Source organism: Carya illinoinensis, chromosome 12 (genome assembly GCF_018687715.1).
Source record: "Carya illinoinensis cultivar Pawnee chromosome 12, C.illinoinensisPawnee_v1, whole genome shotgun sequence".
Taxonomy (NCBI): domain Eukaryota; kingdom Viridiplantae; phylum Streptophyta; class Magnoliopsida; order Fagales; family Juglandaceae; genus Carya; species Carya illinoinensis.
This window is the reverse complement of record NC_056763.1, coordinates 966,114-986,734: the sequence shown is the minus strand read 5'-3', so window position 1 is coordinate 986,734 and position 20,621 is coordinate 966,114. Positions and strand designations below refer to the sequence as shown.

Genomic DNA, 20,621 nt, shown 5'->3' with positions numbered 1-20,621 from the left:
GAATGTGACACTCCCAAAAACATGCCCAGCACACCCACATGCAAAAGACAGCACCTCTGGCTTCCCAAAATAACGCAGAAGTGGGTCGACTCTCACCATCACCACTACACTACACAACGAAGCACTCATAATTACAATGCATACGGGAAGATCGTACAAAATAAATCCCTCCCCCGCTCCGCCCCAAAAAAAAAAAAATTAATTGAACAAAATCTTCAACAGAAGATAACCTAATAAATATAGTTTTCACGGCAAGATTGAACATGAAAATTTTGAAGAAACAACAAAACCGACAACATTAGATTAATCAATTCTTTTACCTAAACGACAAAAGAAGCTGTATTTTCTTACTTACAGTAAAAAGATCAGAACCAACGGTAATACAGCTATGTACAAGGCGGGGGTGGTCCGAAATCGCCAAGCCGGATTCACCTTGCCCCCACAGCACTGAATACATATTATGTATATAACTGGACGGCATAAAATACTCAGCAGCATGTCAAAAACTGGAAATATAATATCTGCCATCTACATCTGCTTTCTAATAGACAAAGGAGGGACCTAACTAAAAGAGGTTGGGACACATCCATCTCAATTGGTACCTATTTCTCAACTGGAGAGACTGTGGAACACTCTCCTCTTCAGCCTGCAGAAAAAAACCGACGAGAACAAAGCACATATTATCTACCAGCATTAATCTGCAGAATAAAAATCAGAACTTTCGAGTGACAAAAACAACAAAATCACGTTCAGAGAAAAACATGTTAAACGTCACTAAAAGATATTCCATTGTGTTAAATACCACCTCAGGCATATTTATTTACAAACTATATATTAGCAGCTTGAGCACGCACCCATTACCTAGAACCCATGAGAACTGGGCCTAACGTTTCTCAGGAGTCGTGACAGCAAACGACTTGAGATTCAATTCTTTTGCATCCTCAGCTTCGCCAGCCAATTGATTCTCTCCAGCCTTCAAACTAAGGGTCCCCGGGTTCATCTTCTGGACCTCTTCCCTGGTATAGATGAAAATCTTCCGAACCATGCCACAAAATTCCCTGATATACAGACAAGACACCACTTGTTATATAAAGACCTCAGTGAAGAAGGCAAACATGAATGACTTGATAACGATCAGATATGCATATTCATAACAATGAAAGGAAGTGCTTACGCCCAGGGATCATCCCCAACAAGCATCATATCACCCTCATCATCAGTGTACACAATCAGCCAATTCTTTTGAGAAGCCATCAATTCACCACCAAATTCAAACAACTGGTCTAATTCAGCAATCAGTTCTTCATAACTGTTGAATTTAGTTAGGTCCACCGACCTACCAAGAGCAATCCCCTGCTTGTGAACCTGATATCAATGGGCTTTAGTTGGGCAAGTTCAATCCAAATTCAGACAGATAAACTAAATATTACAATTAAGATAAGAAAAATACCTTGGTACAACTTCTAGTTGAACCGTTTAGTACCTTGCCTTGCACCTCTCTCGAACGTCGCTCCCGTCTCTGTACAAACATCTTCTCAACAACAGGAACTGGATTATCTGCTGATTTTGAACCCCGGGACTGTTCCGACTTTTGATCAGAGTCAAGAGTATGAGCCAGGTGAGAAGTATCAAGTATATGACCAGCTGGCTCATTCATCATGCCCCTCTGTGGTGCTGCCGGCTCTGGGGAAGCCGGATTACAGATGAGGGGTATGCCAAAGAGCTTATAGTTCCCATCTTTGGGCTTCACAGACTCGCATTGTGGTACGGATACAGGTTTCGGCATTGGCTCTCTTGAATGAGCAGAATTTTCAAATTGACATGAGGCTGGTGAAGAAATCAACCAGTTTCCTCGTGGGTGCTCAACTCTATGAATCATGGAATACTCAGTAATAGCATCATGTCTGGCATTGCCTGGTGCTTGATAAGCTACATCACCACCTTGTACAGGACCCTTAAGATTAGTATCTGACAAGTTAAGTGAGAGATTGGAGGGCATCAAGGACCATGAACTCGCAAGCAAGTTAAACTTTCCTTCCTGGTCAAGTGATTGTTTTCTTGGAAAATTAACTGCTGCTGCAGCTTGATCAACCAACGGTGCACATGTACCATGGGAGGAACCAGCACTAACACCAAATCCTGACAGCAAATCCGTGTAAGTTGGCTCCTGCCTCCCCCTTGACATCCAATTCTCTGACCCATGTCTTCTTGATGCAGGAACATCAATCTTTTCATCTTCTACCAAAGGTGGCCAAACAAGAGACTTTTCAGCAGTGTCAGATTCATTGCTCTCCAAAAAATTGCCTCTAAAGGTCGAGAACTCTTGACCCGGCAAGACCCTTAAAAATACACTGGCTGGAGAAGGGTCTAGAGTCACTTTAGATGAACCTGATTATATTTCAAAGGTTCAAAAGTGTACATATACGCCACATAAACCACCACAAAACTACAAATGAGAAGTAATTATTAGGTTCTCACAGCAAATAAGATTATACCTTCCCTAGTAAGAACAGAGGAATCAGGGGATAAGGGAACCATGTTTGACCGGGGCCTCTTTGCCCTGGGCATTGGAAGAGGATTTGGTGTAGGAGCAAGAGCAGGCTCTACTTTCCAAGGTGAAACTCTCTCTGGGCGAGGCATAGTACTCGTCTCATCCCATCTCACCTAGAAGAACATGAAAAAGTTAATCTACCATGCTAAATGGCCATAAATTGCACTGCCCTAAAGACTTCAAATACTACCTTGAGGCACCTCCATTTCGAATTTGGCCACCTTTTGGTGTCAGCATCTTCAACTCCAACTATAGTGCCAGTAAATCTTCAAAATGAGAGCAACATATGTCAAGAAACTTCATTTAGATCCGATGAAAAGAAGAAATAGTTTTTTTTTATAAGTTGAAAAAAAGAAGAAATATTTATTGAAAATAAAAATTGAAAGCTGAAAAGGTTGCCATCAAAGCTAAAGGAACTTCAGTAAATAAACAAGCAAGCCACACCTTTGCTCAGGAGCTTCTTCACCTTCAAATCTCATTTTAAACCTCATCCCTATGGAGTAGTTTTTCTTCACAGACTCTATATACTGATCGTATGGAACGATAAATTCAGCGGGGCTTGTCCTGTCAGAAGATTTTAATAAAAAACCATGTAGTGTGAAATTTAGAATCACTCCCAAATTCATGCCCAATAACAATAGTAGTGAAATCCATGCATCACACAAATAGTAAAATCAAATAATAAGCTTTCGAATGTCAGAATAGCTAATTAAGTTCATAGCAGTGTACATAGATTTAACCACACACCTAGGCTTGTAGTACACAGTAAACATGGTTTTGGTTGAGATGGCATGCCATGCAGTGGCAAGGACACCAAGATGCATGCTGTGACTGGATATGACTGACGATGGGACATTATCCTGCTGTCTCATTGCCCGTCTCACACCAACACGAAGTTCTCCATTCTCTCCCCTAGAGGTAAATTACTTTGCCAAGGTTAGATAAAGCCAAAACAAGTAAAAATATGGAATCTCATTTGTATTAAAAAACAGCATACCTTAGAAATATAAATGCATCCCCAGCAACAAGCCTTTTAGAGCTAACAAACACACTCCAACCACTTTGAAGTAAATGCCTTCGCGGTTGACCTAGCAGTCCAATTTCCCAAGTAACTTAATCAAGAAAAAACTACAGTACATCTATAGAGATTCATTGATGAATGACCAAAAATCAAACTAGAACAATTATATCTTGTGCGCATGATGCGCAACATGTTCAGGGTTCAAACGCTAAATCCAAAAATCCTCCAGCCCACATTCCCAAGGCAAGTTGGGGTGAAAAATAGCCTTAAACATGGTAGTAACGCCACACAAATTACAAATATGAAACTGAACTTATAGCCATTACCACGAAATATATGCCGGAACCGCCACTCATTTCCATGCAAGTCTTTGGCAGCCAACTCTTGAGTCGGAGGCTGCTTTGACATGTCCTGTCAAAAATCAAGCATAATATCACTTAGAATTAGTTTAATTGTAGAAAATTAATACTAATTAAATAGCTACAAGAGAACAGAACCCAACCAGCGGTGGAAGACATTCATCTGCATGCCGTCTCAACACTGAGAACCCCCCATGAGTGCTCGTATCTGAGGCAGTTAGTGTCTTACAGAAAGAGTGCACATGAAATTTTGGCAGCGGAGGCAGCGGAGGTATCTTCTCCACAGCGTTCTCATCTTGCTGCATCAAACAGAACATGAAACTATTACAATCTCAAGCCCAATTCGCTTGCTCTTAAATCTATTATAGGTTGAAGCCAAAGAAACTTACGTTTGCCTCGGGAATCAAAGTTACTTGTGCAAATACCTCATCAGTATCTGCTTCAGCCTACAGTTAAAAAAAAATTGGAGAGAGAGAGAGAGAGAGAACTAGAAGTTAGAAAAGTAAAACTACGCACAACACAGAACCCTCTATGGCAGGTCAAATAGAATGAAGCAAAAGCGAACTTAAAACCATCAATGAAAATCGTTTACCTTCAATTGAACATTTATGACCCGGCATAGGATCTTAGCTGGAAGATCATATAAAGGCATCTGCTGGTCCGCCCGTTGATTAGTAGACGCCTCTACCTAATTCAACAAACGCGAACTCATATTTAGCAACTTCGAACAGAATCCAGAAACGGAAACAGTGAAAAAAAAAAAAAAAAAAAAACCTTCAATTTAATCAAACCCATTTCCAGAAAGTACAAAGTTCACAGCTGTCCCGCCCGAAATAGAGCAGACGCTTAAGATTAATTAAAAAAACTGAAACTACCATAAGCAGAATCCGGATATTCAAACCGAAACACAACTAGTGAGCAAAGAAAAGAAAGTAATTTAATAAATAACAAGATCAAAAATTACAACTCCGTCGAATTAAATCGAGGTATGCCAAAAAACTGGTAACTCAAGGCTAGAAACTGACCTGCTCGATATGACCCTGAGGGAAATAGAACACGCGTTCGCCTTCACGAGGCACGGTCACCAGAGGACCCGCACACGCGTGCCATAGCTCCGTGTAAAGCGCAGTCTCGGCATCTACAAAAACGCAAACCGCAAGGCAGAATCCGAAAATCACAGCCAGATCTTTCATTGGTTAAGCCGAAACGAACCAAGTTAACCGGAATTTTACCTTTGCTAGTGCCGGAAAATTTGGAATGACCTTTTTGCCCTTCGGTGCTGTTTCTAACATCGGTTTGGTCGCTATAACCGGAACTTCCCTTTGTAGAAACCTCTGAAGCCGTCATTTCTCTGAGCTCTCCTAGCACAGATCTGTCATCCGAACAATTCTTAACGCTCACAGAATCGACGACCCAATTACCAAAACCTCAATTCCTCGATCAGCGTCGAAATTGTTGGAGGCCCACCGTATCTCGGCTTCAAAAGTCTCAAAGCTTAATCAGAAGCCTATCCTTCAAAAACAAAGATATCCTAGACCAAAGACCACAACGATAGCTCAATCAAATACCCAAAGGCGCTAATCCCAGTCAATTCCTAACCAATTCCTCCGATTGTAGCGCCACGCCCTCGCTCTCCGTCTCTGCTATCTTCCTCTTGCGTCTGCCAACGATCTTGTCCGCTAAGACGCGCTTGCATGCGACCAGAACCAACTCTCTCTGCTCTCTCTCTCTCCCTCTCTCTCTCTCTCTATGACTCGGTTTGTCTGAGCAGAAGGGCCTTAACCAGAGTGGTCAAAAATGGGCAATAATTTCAAACCGAGGTCAATTTCTAACCAGTATATGCCACCGGCACTTACCGGTGAAAGAAGCTTTTGGAAACCGGGTACAGCCGGTCGAGACAAAAAGCGACAGAAGACATTACCGGGGGAGTAAAAGGCGGCTGAGACAGAGGAAAGGGTAACAAGGAACAGACGGCGTTGGATAAATGTCGGCTTGTGGTTGGTTGGTTTGTTGGGGGCAAAGTAACGCCGTCTGTCCCCGGCGTTACTGGGGGAACCGACGAGTTGTTCTGTTCTTTTTTACAGGAAATAGTTTTGTCGTGCCTTTACCAGGCGCTGCGGGCTGAGTTAAGATTGGGAAAGAATCTACCAAAATTATCCTATTGGTTATACAGATAAAATAAATATGGTGAAATAATTTTTTAAAAATTAAATAAAATATTATAATATAATTTTTTAATATTAATTTTATTTTAAAATTCAAAAATATTAAATTATTTATTCTATTTTATATAGAAATTTATAAAAATTATAATAATAAAATGAGATGTTTTAATAAACCAAACGACATATTTAGAAGGACGAGTTTGAGAGTTAAACGATATAATAATTTTATAAATATTAATAAAATAATTTGTAAATAATAATAAAATAGTTTATTTTATTTTATAAAATTAAAAAAAAAAGAGAAAAAAGTTTAAAAAAATATATTATAAAATTAAAATATTATTAAAATATATTTTTTAATATTAATTTTGTTTATAAATTTGAAAAAGTTGAATTTTTTTAATTGAAAATTAGGAAAAATTGTAATGATAGTCTGAAAAGATTATAATGATTACTTTGAAAGTATTTGTGTTTCAGATGTTTGAAAAGTAGATGGAATAAGATAAAATAAAAAGAGATGAAATTTTTTTCCAAACAAATCCAAAGCTTGATTTATTTTCGAGATGACCTGAAATAAAAATTATAAGTTAAATAAATATTATTAGAATATATTTTTTTATATTATTTTTATTTTAAATTTTGAAAAAATTAAATTGTTTATTTTATTATGTGTATAAATTTAAGAAAATTATAATGATGAGATAAGATAAAAATAAATAAGATAAGATTAGATAAATTAAAAAAACAAATTAGCCCTAAAATTTTCTTGAATTTATTAAAATAATTCTTTTCAAAATGACTCGTGTCCTCCCATAACGTACAGTCCAGTTGAGAAAACCATTTTATTATTCGATTTTATTATTTTTTGTTTTATTTTTATGGATCTCATTTCTTTGTAAATAGCCATGCTAGTCTTTGCACATCGTATGAGCTTGTTTTACCATTACTCATTAACTTGTGTGTAATCAATCTTATTTGATCTAGTTTAATACAAATTTTAGAATCTAATTAGTATATACCTGTTTTAAAAATTTAAGATTCGATTCATAATCAAGATTAAAATTTTCAATTTTTTTTATTTCGATCTGGTCCGATCCAATTTTTCAATTTATTATTTACACGTGTGACACGATATAAATTTAATATTATAACTTTTTTATATTAAATTTAATTGTTAGAATTTAATATTCATTATTAACAATTACTAAGTCATTAATGTTCAACTATACTAATATAACATGAGTAGTATCTAACTTATTAGTGAAATTAATAAATTTGAATAATTAGATTAAAATAGTGTAATTAGTATCTAATTATACTAGTATAAGTAGTGTCTAACTTACATCAAAGATTATATTAATTTTATACTATAAGGTAGGGCTGTACAGAAAAACCGAAAAACCGGCCGGAACCGATCAGACCGGCCGCCGCCGCACGGAACCGGCCGAAACCGTCAGAGAACCAGTCGGCCGGCGGTAGGATTTAAGCCAAACCGACGTCGGCCGGTTCGGTTCGCGATTCGCCCAGGGAAAAACCGCTGAACCGGCCGACTATATTATTTATATTTTTTTTGAAAATATTACTTATCTAAACGGCGCCATTTCACTCATTTAAGTGGAACGGCGCCGTTTAAATCCTGTGCATTAAAAACATCACCTATGGAACGGCGCCGTTTAACTTAAACTTAAGTGAAACGGCGTCGTTTTAGGACTCAGTAGTTGAAAAAAATAATAAAAGGAACGGCGCCGTTTAACCCTAGGGTTAACATAGCGCCGTTCCTCTTCCCTTCATCTTCTTCTTCTTCATATCTCTCTCTCTCACCAGCCGCCGCTCCTCTCTCTCTCTCTCTCTCTCTCTCTCTCTCTCTCTCTCTCTCTCTCTCTCTCTCTCTCTCTCTCTCTCTCTCTCTCTCTCTCTTCCCTTCGTCTTCTTCTTCTTCGTATCTCTCTCTCTCACCAGCCGCCGCTCCTCTCTCTCTCTCTTTTTCTCTCCCTTCGTCTTCTTCTTCTTCTTCTTCGTATCTCTCTCTCTCGCCAGCCACGCAGTCACCGTGGTCTCTCGCTCTCTCTCACGGCGCACACAGCCACCAACGACGCCGACGAACCGACCGGAGTTACGCCGAGATCGAGGACGACGGTTTCCTCCCCTTCTCCGGCCGGTTTCGGTCGAGATTTTCAGATGTTTCACCCCATCGGTTCGGTCTCGATTTTTGTCCAAAACCGAAACCGATATGTCGGTTTTCACCCCTACTATAAGGTTGATAGATTTAAATAATAAAATTAGAATATCATGTTATATTAATTAGCAGTTTAGCATATAATATATATAATATAATATAAAAAATTAAAAATATATATACCAATCCGGCTCGGTTTAAACCTGGTAACGCACCGATTCAGAAACGATTTCAACTCTTAAGAACTAGGACTGCACCGACCTGTCCAATTTTTTTAATTTTCAACTATTTAGCTTATAATAAAAAAGAAAAAATTGGGTCTGAATCCCGATTTTTCTAGAAACACAATCGGTCCGATTAACCGTTTAATCGATCAAACGGGTAAACGAAAATTCCTTAAATCGGGTCAGTTCAGAACTTGTACTTTTCGGGTCGGGTCGGATGACCAGCCCTATTCCTAACCTTATATTTAGAAATTTCCTTACCTTATGCGCTAAAAGCCTTTCACGTAGTAGGTGCACTTTGACATGCATATATCTAAATGATTTTCATTAAAATAATAAAATAGTAAAAGTTAAAAATACTTATTACAGAGGCCATGTCTTGAGGAGACATTGGCCTAGCTTTTTTTTTTATTCACTTTCTATTTTCAAAATTCCTTTTTTTCCTTGTAAAACCTTTTTTTCTTTTTTGCAAAAAGTTTTTTTCCTCTTTCATTTTGAAAAGTCTACAAAATCTTTTGACTTAAGCTCTTATACCAACTGTAACACCCAGCTATTCGATAAATTTGTTTTTAAAATTTTCAGAGAATTAGTGTGCTACTAAATTTGAACTTTAGAAAAAAAATTCTTCTAACAAAACCCCAATTATGAAAGATCCCATAAATAAATAAATTTAATCTTTATTAAGTACTTAAAATCTAAAAGAGAGTCTCGGAAGCACTTATTTAAAGTCAATAAAATCTCATATGTTTATCAAAATAACTTATTAAACTAAAATTATAAAACTAAGCATAACATAAAGTCATAATGTGGTTTGACATAGTGCTTATGTCCACATTATTTGAGGGCAAAATCTACTATAATAAGTGATTTTACAATCTCTTATGACCTCGCATAGTTTATAATATAATAGATAGATTTAGTATAAGCGAAGAGAAGTTGTGGTGAGTCTAGACATAGAGAGTTTTTGTGGATAGTCTGTCTGATTTGTGGAGAATCTCCTCTTTATATAAAAGTTTATTTCTTTGGAGTGATTGAGTCTAACTTATCTTATGAAATCTTTTACTTTTAGGAATCTAAGTATCTTTCTTTTTAAGAGTATAAGTCAATTTTTTTTGTCTCTTATTGACTTTATCTTTTATCTTAACTTTTAAATTTATTTGAAAACTAAATTATATGTTGCTAATTTGACCTCTATAATAACCCATTAAATTAAATAGAAGGAAAAGGAATGGGAGATGTTGAAGACAGCCGGAGAAGGGTAAAGGAGATAAGAAGTAAAATTTAAGCAGCAATAAATAAAATTAATCAATATCCTTATGTGGCAACGAAAATCAATTTTAGGTGCACTTGTTAATGAGTTTTGCTACATACAAGCGCAGTTGCGCACTAATCTGTGTACCAACACTGATTTATTCATACTTAAATTTTAAATTAACACTGTTATCAATAAAATCTACTTTTTGACCAATCACATCATATTGGTACACAGATTAGTGCACAATTGTGCTTGCAACTATACTTTTCCCTTGTTAATATTGCTCCCAATCGAATAAAGGTACCGTTTGAATAGAAAATTGAATTCAAATGAATAAAAATAAAAAATAAAAAATAAATAAAATATTAGTAAAATATTATTTTTTAATATTATTATTATTTTAAAATTAAAAAAAATTGAAAAGTCTAATAATGATCGCTGAATGTGCTGCCTAGAATAAATTTATTTATTATTATTTTTTTCATATTTAAATATTTTAAAAAAATCAAAAAATACACTAATATATTAAAAGTCAATTTCTTAATAATTAAGTAAAAAAAATTAAATACATAAGAGGTAAAAGTGAGGAGCCAAATTCAAGCCATGTACTAATATTTTTTAAAATTAAATTTTTTATTATATTTTATATAAAAATTTAAAAAAATTATAATAATTAGATAAAATAAAATATTTCCATGATCCAAAACGAATTATAAGTTTTACTTGGATTGTATGTGAACTAAGAAAGTGCCTTTAAGATAAAATAAAATAAAAAGAAATTATCGGACTGGACGGTTTCGGATGAATTTGTTTGGTTAGGTTTGCAACGCCATAATCGGATCAATGCTTGACCATGGTTGGATTGGGTTGGGTTAGGTAGGGGATATAACGCGTCAAGGGCTGGGTTAGGGTGCAAGGCTGAGAATAGTCTCCTCGGTGGGGAAAGAACCAACACTACTCAGTCAACCCGTCCTATAAAAGTTTTGTAAGGCCTTGAATATCTACAGCATTGGCATGAGATTGGGACCTACCTACCTCGGAGAATCCCTTAGCTACGCTGTTTGGTAGATGAAAAAATTCAAACAGAATTAAAGTTTTTTAAAATTTTTAAAAAAATCAATATAAATTTTTTTTAAAACATTTCTCCTTTTTTAATTATAGAAAGAACGTGCTACGCCCACATAGAATAATCCTCACCTAATAGTAATATTTTTTTCTTTTTATTTTTTATTATTTTTTCAAATATTTTTTTAAAACTATTTAAATATTTTTTAAAAATAAAAAATATAAATTCATTTAAAAACAGTTTCTTAATCATAAAGTTAAAAAATATTAAAAATAAAATAAAATGCAATTCGGTAAGAAATTTATGTGAGAATAATATTTCCCATTATAGAATACATTTAAAATAAAAAATTATAAAATACCTCAAACTATGTAGAATCTCAAACTATACGTACTGAACGTATATGTTTCACTGCGTTAATGGCTGCTCAAACTAGTTAGTGCATAGGAGGTTGTGTTTACATTGAGAGGACCTTAAGCCATCCATGCCCCGCATCTAATCAACAAGAAGAAAGTCAAAGTCAAGCCGGACCAAGGCACCATTGGTTACGTTAGTGAACAATATTGAAACGAAGAACCGTTCAAAGCGGCATCTAAATAAATTAAAAAAAAAAAAAAAAAAACCTCACGTGTGTCCTCTCGAGGAAACCAATTCCACATCAAACTCTTACACACACACGCTTTTATATATATATATATAAGGTCCACGTACGCTCTAACCCGACAACAACGTGTGTCACATTTTCCATGTTTTTCTACCTTTCACTTGATTTATAAGGGCCCGGTAATTGAGGACCTCGACCTATATTATTCAGCCCTATAATTATAAAAATTCTTCCAATCAACGTTCCTAAAACATATATCTAAAAATAAAAAATAAAAATTTAAAATTAAATATATAATATACGAATGATGATAAAATTTTTTCTAACTATAAATCACAACTTATATTAAAAAAATCAAAAGAAAATCAATGGTAATACTTTCTTTGTACTCAACATGTGCGTGCGCATATATATATATATAAATATAAATAAGAAAATGATATTATAACTTTAAAATATATTTATTAAATATGTCCATTCATATATATTTTGATTTGATTTTATTTTTTTTAATAATTAAATAAGTGACTATTAATAAATTTATATATGATTTTATTATTTCTTAACAGTTAATGATGTTTTAAAAATGCTGTAAAAAAATTTATTTACACTAATGTGCCTACTTAGGGCATTTGCAATGGTCTAACCATTGCCAAGTCTAAATTTTGGCTAGAATTATAAATTTTAGCTAGAACTAAAACTTTTAAATAAGTCTGATCACATTGAACTAACAATTTTGAAGTAAAAATAATAATATAATATTTATATATTTAAATAACAGTTTTAAATACACAAACACAAAACACTAGACCGAGCGGCAGACTTGCATGAATTACTATAAAACAAAAACGAAAATAGAGACTTGCATGAGAGGCATGCGACAGAGCTGGGCGGCCCACAAGTGGCGACGGAGCTGGGAGGCCCACAAGTGGCTCGACGGAGGTCAACTGCGCCAGAAGAAAACGCCGTCGATCTGCATGGTCCTGTGACTGAGAGAGAGATAGATTGATCATCAGAGAGAGAACAGAGATGAATTTGAAAAACAGTGAGCACGGCGTTGAGGGGAAGAACCTCACTGTGAGACACGGCCGTTAGTGCTGCTGACGTGTAGTACTCGGCGGCATCTTCTGAGGTGATGTGGAGGTGCAGCGAGGCTTCAGTTGGTAGCCCTGTTTTTATTTCCTAAAAACAGAGGTCATTGGTCAATGACAGTGAGGTTCTCCAAAACTGAAAACGAAAGCACTGATGTGCAACGGAGTTGGGCGGCTGGACGGAGGTCAGCTGCGCCAGAAGAAAATGAAAACGAAGAGACGAGAGACGGGAGAATGAAAATGAAAACGAAAGCACTCTGTTTTGAGGTTGACCTATTACTGAAAACGAAAACACTTCAGAACAGTTTGGACGACATAGACAATAGAAAGACGGGAGAAGCTTGGGTCGAAGAAGGGAATGCTGTTTCGGAAGGGAGAAACGATTTATGGAAAAATGGTTTCTGGAAAAAGAAAGAAGAGAAAGAGGAAGTGCGGAAGGAACGGTTCGGGATGAAGAAAGAGAATAAAACGAGTGAACTTAACTGAAAGAAAAATAATATAAAATATTAGCTGGCACCATAACAGTACCTCACTAAGTCTGCCGAGGACTTAACATTTACTGTATATAAATCTCAAACTTTCAGAATTATACCGAGGTCAATACAGTTGTTTTATTTCATTTTTACGTTTAACTTAAACTTGCATTGGCAAATGGCTAGGCCATTGCCAATACTCTTAGAATGCACATTTGGTGTGCATCTTAATATTGTCTATATATATGTATATATGTATGTAGATATATATCCACTGCTGCTCAGAGGAGAATTACAATACGCCCAAAGGTCCATTATTTTTTTCCAGTAGATAAGGTCGATCGAACACGCTAATTGAAATAAAATACACCATATCTCATCCTGTATTTAATTTAAAGCACATATGAATAAGATATCCATCCATGTGTCCGAAATTCTGCGATCTAGCACTCTTCCTAGTTCCTTGCAGATTTACATATTTATAGCATCTGTTTTGCGAACATTGAGTTATTAATGTAATCTATGTGGTTGAAAGTTACAACGGTGTTTGTCAGCAGGTACGGTGACATATAGTATATACGCTGTACTCGTACTCAACTTTAGACATGATTTTTTCTTTTTTAAATAAAGATTCCACCGCCCTGTGTTGTGTTACATCACGTTCATATTTTCCATAAATTTAACAGTATTGGTAGCCGCCTCGACCTGATCTTCCCCTTTTCTTTCACATCGGTCAAAAGTCTTACTGTATAACAACTATTAATTTCAACGTGAAGTAACTTCGAGCTTATCATCTTAAGGGAACACCTCTACTCAAAGCTGACGTTACATCCTCCGACTACGTGCTGTCACCTTATAATTTTGTAGATTTTTAAATTGAGAATGGCTTACGTCATTGACCGACATCGCAAAACCCGGGCAGAATAATCACAAGTGTAATTAATTAGGTGGAAAATGTTGATATAATCCTCTTTCTATTTAATTCTATAAATAAAATAAGATTAGATAAAAGTTAAAAATTAAATAAAATATTATTTTTAAAATTATTTTTATTTTAAATTTTAAAAAAATTAAATTATTTATTATATTTTAAATTAAAATTTTTAAAAATTATAATAATTAAATAAAATTAAATTAAATAAAATAAGATTATTTATGTAATCAAATGAATCTATAATATCAAATGAATCTATAATCTTTTGCTTTTTAAATATTTTATTTAAAAATATAATTATATAAAAAATTATAAAAATTATAAAAATGATTAGACTATGAGAGCGCCTAAAATTCCATTAATGACATTGGTATTCGGCCATTTCCGACCCTTTTTATTTAAAAGCAAACTTGTATATATATATTGAAAAGAAAATACAAAAAATCTAACGACGGTTTTTCCTGCTATTAATATACAGAATATTATTAGGAATGCTACTGCTACTAAACTTAAAGTTTGTAATGGCCTTTATGTCACTGAGTGTGAATCGATTTTGAGACCTATTAATTTTTTTGAAGATTTAATCTTTTTGAGATCTTAAAGAGTTTACTATATCTTTTGTAATCAGAGCGATTTGCAAAACTGAATCTTCTTTATTGATAAAAAAATGACTAATTGTGAATCTCCTTTTAGATTGATAGATGGATAAGTAAAATGTTTCGTCATTTTGAGAGCCAAATTTGAGAGCTTCTATAATTACTGGAGTTGTGGTTGGATTATCCTCAATTCATATTTTAATAATCTCCATTTTTAAATTTTTACTTACTACTGAGGTTATCGAAAAAGCATTTCTGATAACTGCATCAAAAGAGATACTGATTTGATTTTGAAGTGATTTTTGCTATAATAATCTCCGACCATACCAATGCCGGATGCATTCAAATGTGGTGCTGGTTGGTTGCCAGCAGCGGTCAACCATACCACCACCCCCTTTTTTTAATTTTTATTTTATTTTTATTTTTTTTTTGTCTAAAATTTAAATTTAATTTAATTAACTTAACTTTAATGAATATAATCTAGCGGGAGTGTGCTTATCTTAATATTTGTCGCAAATTTTAGGTGTCAGGTTTTTATAGGATACTGTAAAAGTGGGTTGAACCCCAACTCCTTTTTTGAAATTAAAGTCTATCATTGACTACGTTTTTGTGTAGATGAAGTGTTAGGACTAAATTGACTGTGTTCGATTCTTTAAAAATTTATTATTAATAATAAGAACAGAGATAGAGTCAATAAATAAGATAAAAAAGAGATAAATTAAAACATATTGACTCAGATTCTTAAAAGGAAAATATTTCACAAGATAAGTTAGATTCTATCTCTATAAGATGAGATTTCTACAAGTGAAGGGGACCCTCGACGTACGACTGGAGGGACGAATAACTTTTCTATGTCTAGACCAAATTCGTCCACTGTATCGAGTGATATATGAGGTTATGAGATATTGTAAAAATATCAATTATAGTATATTTTACCTCTAAACAACCTGTAGACGTAAGTTTTTATGTCAAATTATGTAAATCTTTGTGTCTTTCTTTTATTTATTTTTATCTTCTTATTTATTATTTATTTTATAGATGAATGCAAAGATTACTTTATTGACGTTCGAATTGCCAATGTGGGTTAGAAATCATTCGTTTCTCCTTTTCGGTTTGTTGTGTAATTTTAGGCATTAATACGAAAAATTCACTTATTATTTAAAAGAATTTTAACTTGTTTAAGAACTATTTTATTTTAATATATATATATATTTATTTATATATCTTATAATCTTATTTACTAATTTTGACAATATTCCTGACATTTTGTTAATATTTTTGATAAATTTGTATATACATCTCATATTTATAAGTATCCAAGCAGCATAATTAATATATTTATAAAGTTATTGGAGTTGATATGAGTTGATATAAACAAACAAAGCACGTCAAATTCAAATTCAAATTCAACTAAAACTCAAACAACTACATAACATCAGACAATTAGCGTTTACTTTAAGGTTTCGAAGTCGTGGAGGTGGCCCACTGAAGTTTTCAATGGTAGATAAAATACCACTAATCCAGAATAATCTGCGTCCTGTGAAGTTCAGAGAATGGTGGGAGAGAGATACATTGATTATGTGACATGTCTCATGTGCTTCATATACAGGTGGCTGGGGCGAGGCATCGTACGTGGGGTTTAATGTTCCTTTGTCAACGAACATGAATAAATTATTGAGTGGTGAGAGAATTAATGCAAGTGGATGACGTACCAGTTCTGCCCCCGACTGTTGGATGGATGGCCTGTCCATTAAAATTATGCAGCATGTGCAATGCCTGTACCTAGCTATTTAAGATATTTATAACACATTTACGTATGGTAAAATTTACATCTCGTGGAACCGGCTACTGAGCTTCTCTATCTAGGGGTGTTTATTGTTCAATTGCACTCTCACTACAAGAAATATAGATTTTTTCCATGAGTTTTGCTTTCCACAATCTACTTCCGTGACAAATACTTAGTTTATAACATGAAAACTGTCTGTGAGAAAAAAAATATACATTTTTCCACTAGAACTCATCCGATGAGTAATAATTTGTGGGAAATAGTTACTTGATGTTACAAATAGCATCCGTGAAAAAAAAAAATTACATTTTACCACATAATCAAGTTCAACGATCGAAAAATCGTGAGGAAATGCAACTTTTTCTGGCGACATGAAGTCGCAGCAAATAAGTAGTTGTTGAATTTTTAATCTCCACTTTTGGATCACTTAGATCCCTAATTCCCTGCATATTTCCTATCTTCTCTAAGCCTCCCTCCCTCCCTCCAAACACCGTATCCCTCCTGAAGAATTGAAAACTCCTCTCTCTCTCTCTCTCTCTCAACCGCCACGATAGATGCAGCGCCACCACCATGCAACGCTCTCTCTCTCTCACACAACCACCATGACAGATGCAGCGCCACAACCACGCGACGCCACTCAATCATCCCTCTCGGTTAGACTCTTCGTCTCTCAGATGTCTCTCCCTTCCATTCTCTTCTCTCTCTCTCTCTCTCTCTCTCTCTAGACTAGGGCTCTATCGCCACCACCTCCATGGCACGACACCATGGTGACCCACAGCTCCTCGGCGTTCCTCTCTCACTTTCCCCTATGCCGATCAACCCACACTCACCCCCAACGCCTCCCTCAAGCCGACAATGCCGTCCCTCCCTCGTTGTGAACCTTCCACCATGAGACGGTGAGACCCAACTGAGGCCTCCAACGCCTCAGAAGATAGCTTCAAGGAAGTCTCGTCTCTCCTCTCTAATTTTCACCTAGGTACAGTACTCCCTCTCAATGTTTGATTTCTACATTCCATTACCAATTATAATAATGTTTTATTTTTATGTATGCATTAAGGACTTATTGTAACTATAGTTGCATAAGATTAAAAAACAAAAACTTTGATGTAGTCCACGGAAACTTGAATGGTGTTACCCAAGATGTATGCAAAATATTTATGCTGTTATAAATATTGTAGCATTAACGTGTTATCTAAGAATCTCCAACCCATGGTAAGGTTAGGAAAAGGAAGAGCTTCTTAAATGACTACATTAAAAAAGTAGGTCCTCTAACTAGATTCTTTTATTAATAATTTGATTATACCTCATATAATCTTCATATGTTTTATTTGTTCAAACTTTTTCAGGAAGATGTGCAACCCAAGCATAGGTGTGGAAAATGGTATGTGTCAATGTTAAAAGCTATTAGTTTCTGAGGTATGCTTTACTAAATTAGACATACATGGTCAACATTTTTAGGCATGGATGCAACTTCTTGAGCTGGCTGCTTGTTGTCTTGCTATATGAAATTATCTTTCCCATTAAATAAGCTATTTGGTCAATTGATATGTTTTTAATTGTCATTTCATTCATTTTCATGATGATGGCTTTGGAACCTTGTCATGGTCCCAAAGTACATTTAGCAATACTGAAATACACATCTATTTAGTTGAACTAAAGGCCAGTTGGTTTAGCAAACTCTTACATTATCTTAGTGGACTTTTGTGTGCTAGAATCCTTACAGGCTCTAGATAAGGTGTAAAATATGGGATTTCTATTCAAAGTAATTGTTATATAGCCTAATAGTTTCCTTTCCTTGCTTGTGAATGCTAAAGTTACTATGATAGAGACAATATCAACTCCTAGAATGGCAGTTACCTGTCTATATAGCAATTACAGATGCTTCTAAGTAGGAAAAAAATGAATATTCTACTCGTTTAGGCCTTTTGGATATATACTCTAAATTTAAATTTGTGCCTGGGAATTGAGTTTTCTAGCTATTATTTGAATATATCATCTACTTTGAGTTTTTAGGGGTTTAGCTTCAGTGAAAGCAAGTGATGTGTGTGTGTGTGTGTGTGGTAAACTTGTTTGCTAGCTTCAAAACGATGCAAATTTCAACTTTCTTTTCAAAGAAAAGGTTTTCCGGCAAAAAGAAATGAGCAATCAAGAGTTGGAATATCTTGCATTATTTTGGAAAAGCACCTCCTTTTTGGCAATCCGAACATCATTGGAAGGGAGGGATTTATGAATCCAATTACCATAACTGAGAGCATATTTTATTGACCCAACATTTTTAATTATTTTCTAGTAGACTTTTTTGTTAGTTGTATTGCTTTCCACCTTTGTCTGTCCTCCTTTTTCCATTTTGAGGTCGTCTGATGTAATATAGTTCTAATAAGCTATTTCATTTAGATCACATTAAATGATGGTAAATGCTATGGTTGTTCTTGGCAGCAATGAGAGTGTCAGTGGGACTATCTACTTCACCCAAGAAGCTGATGGTAATTTGGAAATCCTGTCTGATCATCCAGCAAGTGTAGATGTCTATTTTTCACATTTTGAAAGACATTTTTGTTGCAAATTTTCAGGCTCTACAACAGTAACTGGAAATACTTATGGCCTTAAGCCTGGTCTCCATGGCTTCCATGTTCATGCACTTGGGGACACAACAAATGGTTGCATGTCAACTGGTATAGTCCAAAGAGATGATGTTTGTTTCTTCGTATCTAAAGCATCTAGTCCAAGAGCAGAGTAAACTCCAGTTTGCTCCACATTAATCCCTTTTGTCTTTAATTTTATTTTTAATCTGCCTGCAAGACCACATTTCAATCTTGCTGGCAAAGAGTATGGTGCTCCTGAGGATGAGAATCAGCATGCTGGTGATCTTGGAAATGTCACTATTGGTGATGATGCTCTGTGATGTGTTTACCTCTATCCCCTTGGTGATAATTTCCTTTTTTTTATCTCTTTGTTTTTCCCTTTGGCAAATTACTCAGGTTTATGGATTTTATGATGAATGCCTGAGTGAGTTATCTATATATTACCTGAGTGACAATATTATTCAATTTTCCTTTAATACTATATTTTAGACAGTCCTAATATATAGTTTTTGAACCTGATGAGTAGATAATGCATTTCATCTACCTACCGATGTTTTTGAACTTGAAATTGTAGATGTGATCGAACTTATAACTTTTGTTGTTCAAGCAGGTGGAATGTGTGGCTGTCCTATTTGGATTGCTATGTGACTGGTTGGGTTGACACATGGCTGTTTGGGTTGACATGTGGTTGTTGGTTTTATGAGTGTGGTTGTTCGGGCTGTTATATATGGCTGTTTAGGCTAGTATGCATGGCTAGTTGGTTTGTTTTAATACCGGAAGGTGTGGTTGCTTTTGCTTGAAGTTTGTGTGTGTGTGGTGGTATTTTTGGGCTGTTGTGCATTTATGAGTTTTCAAGTTGGTAAATTGGAGCATGTGTATTTAAAAAATGAAGTGATCTTTTGTGAAAGTCTGAAGCTCCACTTTTTGAATGATTTATTGTACAATATATCATGGTCATACAAATTAAGGCTACTTGGTTCTCATCCCTTCACCTGTAATTCTATATTTACTAAACTTGACTCAATACACTCAATTCTATCTTCTATATTCCTTCCCTTATCTAGCCTCTGTTTTGAAGACCTTTAGTCCAAGAAGAGAGTCCTTCCATTTGACTTGAACTGGCTGGCTTGAACTGAGTCTTGTGGATTAAAGGAAGATCTCCAGTTATTTAGCATACCGGTCCAGTGATATGTGAATTTAGTTTATGATTATACACTTATGTTATTTATTGTGTTGAATTCAAGTGTTAGATGGATAAAATATCTACATTTATGTTGGATTGAACTACATGGGTAGCAAGGTTTTTCTTGTAAACATGTTAGAAGAATCAACTAGTTATTTTTTAGGAAGTGTTATTAGTGTCAATTTGAATCTTGGAAGTTTGTATATATAGTTTTGGCTTATATTTGACAATTTTTTATGCTCATTTTTGGCTCAGCTTTGTCTTTTTTTACTTATACAAATATATGTATATTTTTTTTGAATTCTTCTAGCATTGGTGGGAAGACAACTCGCGGCAAATACATTTTTTTTTGTCGGGGAGAAATTTTTTCCCACAAATCTTCTAGTGGGTAATACTAATACCCACTAGTACCTCTCGCGGTAATTGCTCCTATTCCCACGAGCATAAATGAAAATAGACGTGCTTTTGCGATGAGCTACATTGGCTCTTGCTGCGAAATGTGTTGTGGAAAAATATAGGTATTGGCCACGAATTAAACCTTTCGTGGGCTATAAT

General features: G+C 35.0%; 2 protein-coding genes across 5 annotated transcripts; one reads left to right on the top strand and one right to left on the bottom strand.

Moving 5' to 3' along the window:
* Nucleotides 1-270: 270 nt before the first annotated feature.
* LOC122289657 (auxin response factor 2B-like) lies at nt 271-5,738 on the bottom strand. Of its 4 annotated transcripts, none has more exons than XM_043096845.1 (15): nt 5,164-5,738; nt 4,957-5,069; nt 4,524-4,619; nt 4,321-4,377; nt 4,075-4,230; nt 3,899-3,983; nt 3,549-3,639; nt 3,299-3,463; nt 2,996-3,115; nt 2,742-2,817; nt 2,496-2,664; nt 1,451-2,388; nt 1,175-1,365; nt 855-1,058; nt 271-659 (listed from the first exon to the last, which is right to left on the bottom strand). In XM_043096845.1, the coding sequence occupies exons 1-14, from the start codon at nt 5,276-5,278 to the stop codon at nt 884-886; spliced, it is 2,547 nt and encodes an 848-aa protein (XP_042952779.1). In that variant the 5' UTR covers nt 5,279-5,738; the 3' UTR covers nt 271-659; nt 855-883. The 4 variants fall into 4 exon arrangements, with proteins under 4 accessions (XP_042952779.1, XP_042952777.1, XP_042952778.1 ...); XM_043096843.1 differs by having other exon boundaries at nt 271-646; XM_043096844.1 differs by having other exon boundaries at nt 862-1,058.
* Nucleotides 5,739-18,624: 12,886 nt separating this feature from the next.
* LOC122290055 (superoxide dismutase [Cu-Zn]-like) lies at nt 18,625-19,203 on the top strand. The gene is made up of 3 exons (XM_043097572.1): nt 18,625-18,784; nt 18,872-19,034; nt 19,101-19,203. Exons 1-3 carry the CDS (start codon nt 18,706-18,708, stop codon nt 19,201-19,203), a joined length of 345 nt encoding a protein of 114 aa, XP_042953506.1. The 5' UTR covers nt 18,625-18,705.
* Nucleotides 19,204-20,621: the final 1,418 nt, after the last annotated feature.

Bases quoted from the DNA above. Each gene is read 5' to 3' on its own strand.
- LOC122289657 (XM_043096845.1), bottom strand. From the start codon at position 5,278: ATGACGGCTTCAGAGGTTTCTACAAAGGGAAGTTCCGGTTATAGCGAC. The intron at 4,231-4,320 runs GTAAGTTTCTTT...TGTTTGATGCAG, and splicing joins CTTTGATTCCCGAGGCAAAC to CAAGATGAGAACGCTGTGGA. The intron at 2,665-2,741 runs GTAGTATTTGAA...ATGTTCTTCTAG, and splicing joins CGAAATGGAGGTGCCTCAAG to GTGAGATGGGATGAGACGAG.
- LOC122290055 (XM_043097572.1), top strand. From the start codon at position 18,706: ATGATGGTAAATGCTATGGTTGTTCTTGGCAGCAATGAGAGTGTCAGT. The intron at 18,785-18,871 runs GTAATTTGGAAA...GCAAATTTTCAG, and splicing joins CTTCACCCAAGAAGCTGATG to GCTCTACAACAGTAACTGGA. The intron at 19,035-19,100 runs GTAAACTCCAGT...TCTGCCTGCAAG, and splicing joins GCATCTAGTCCAAGAGCAGA to ACCACATTTCAATCTTGCTG.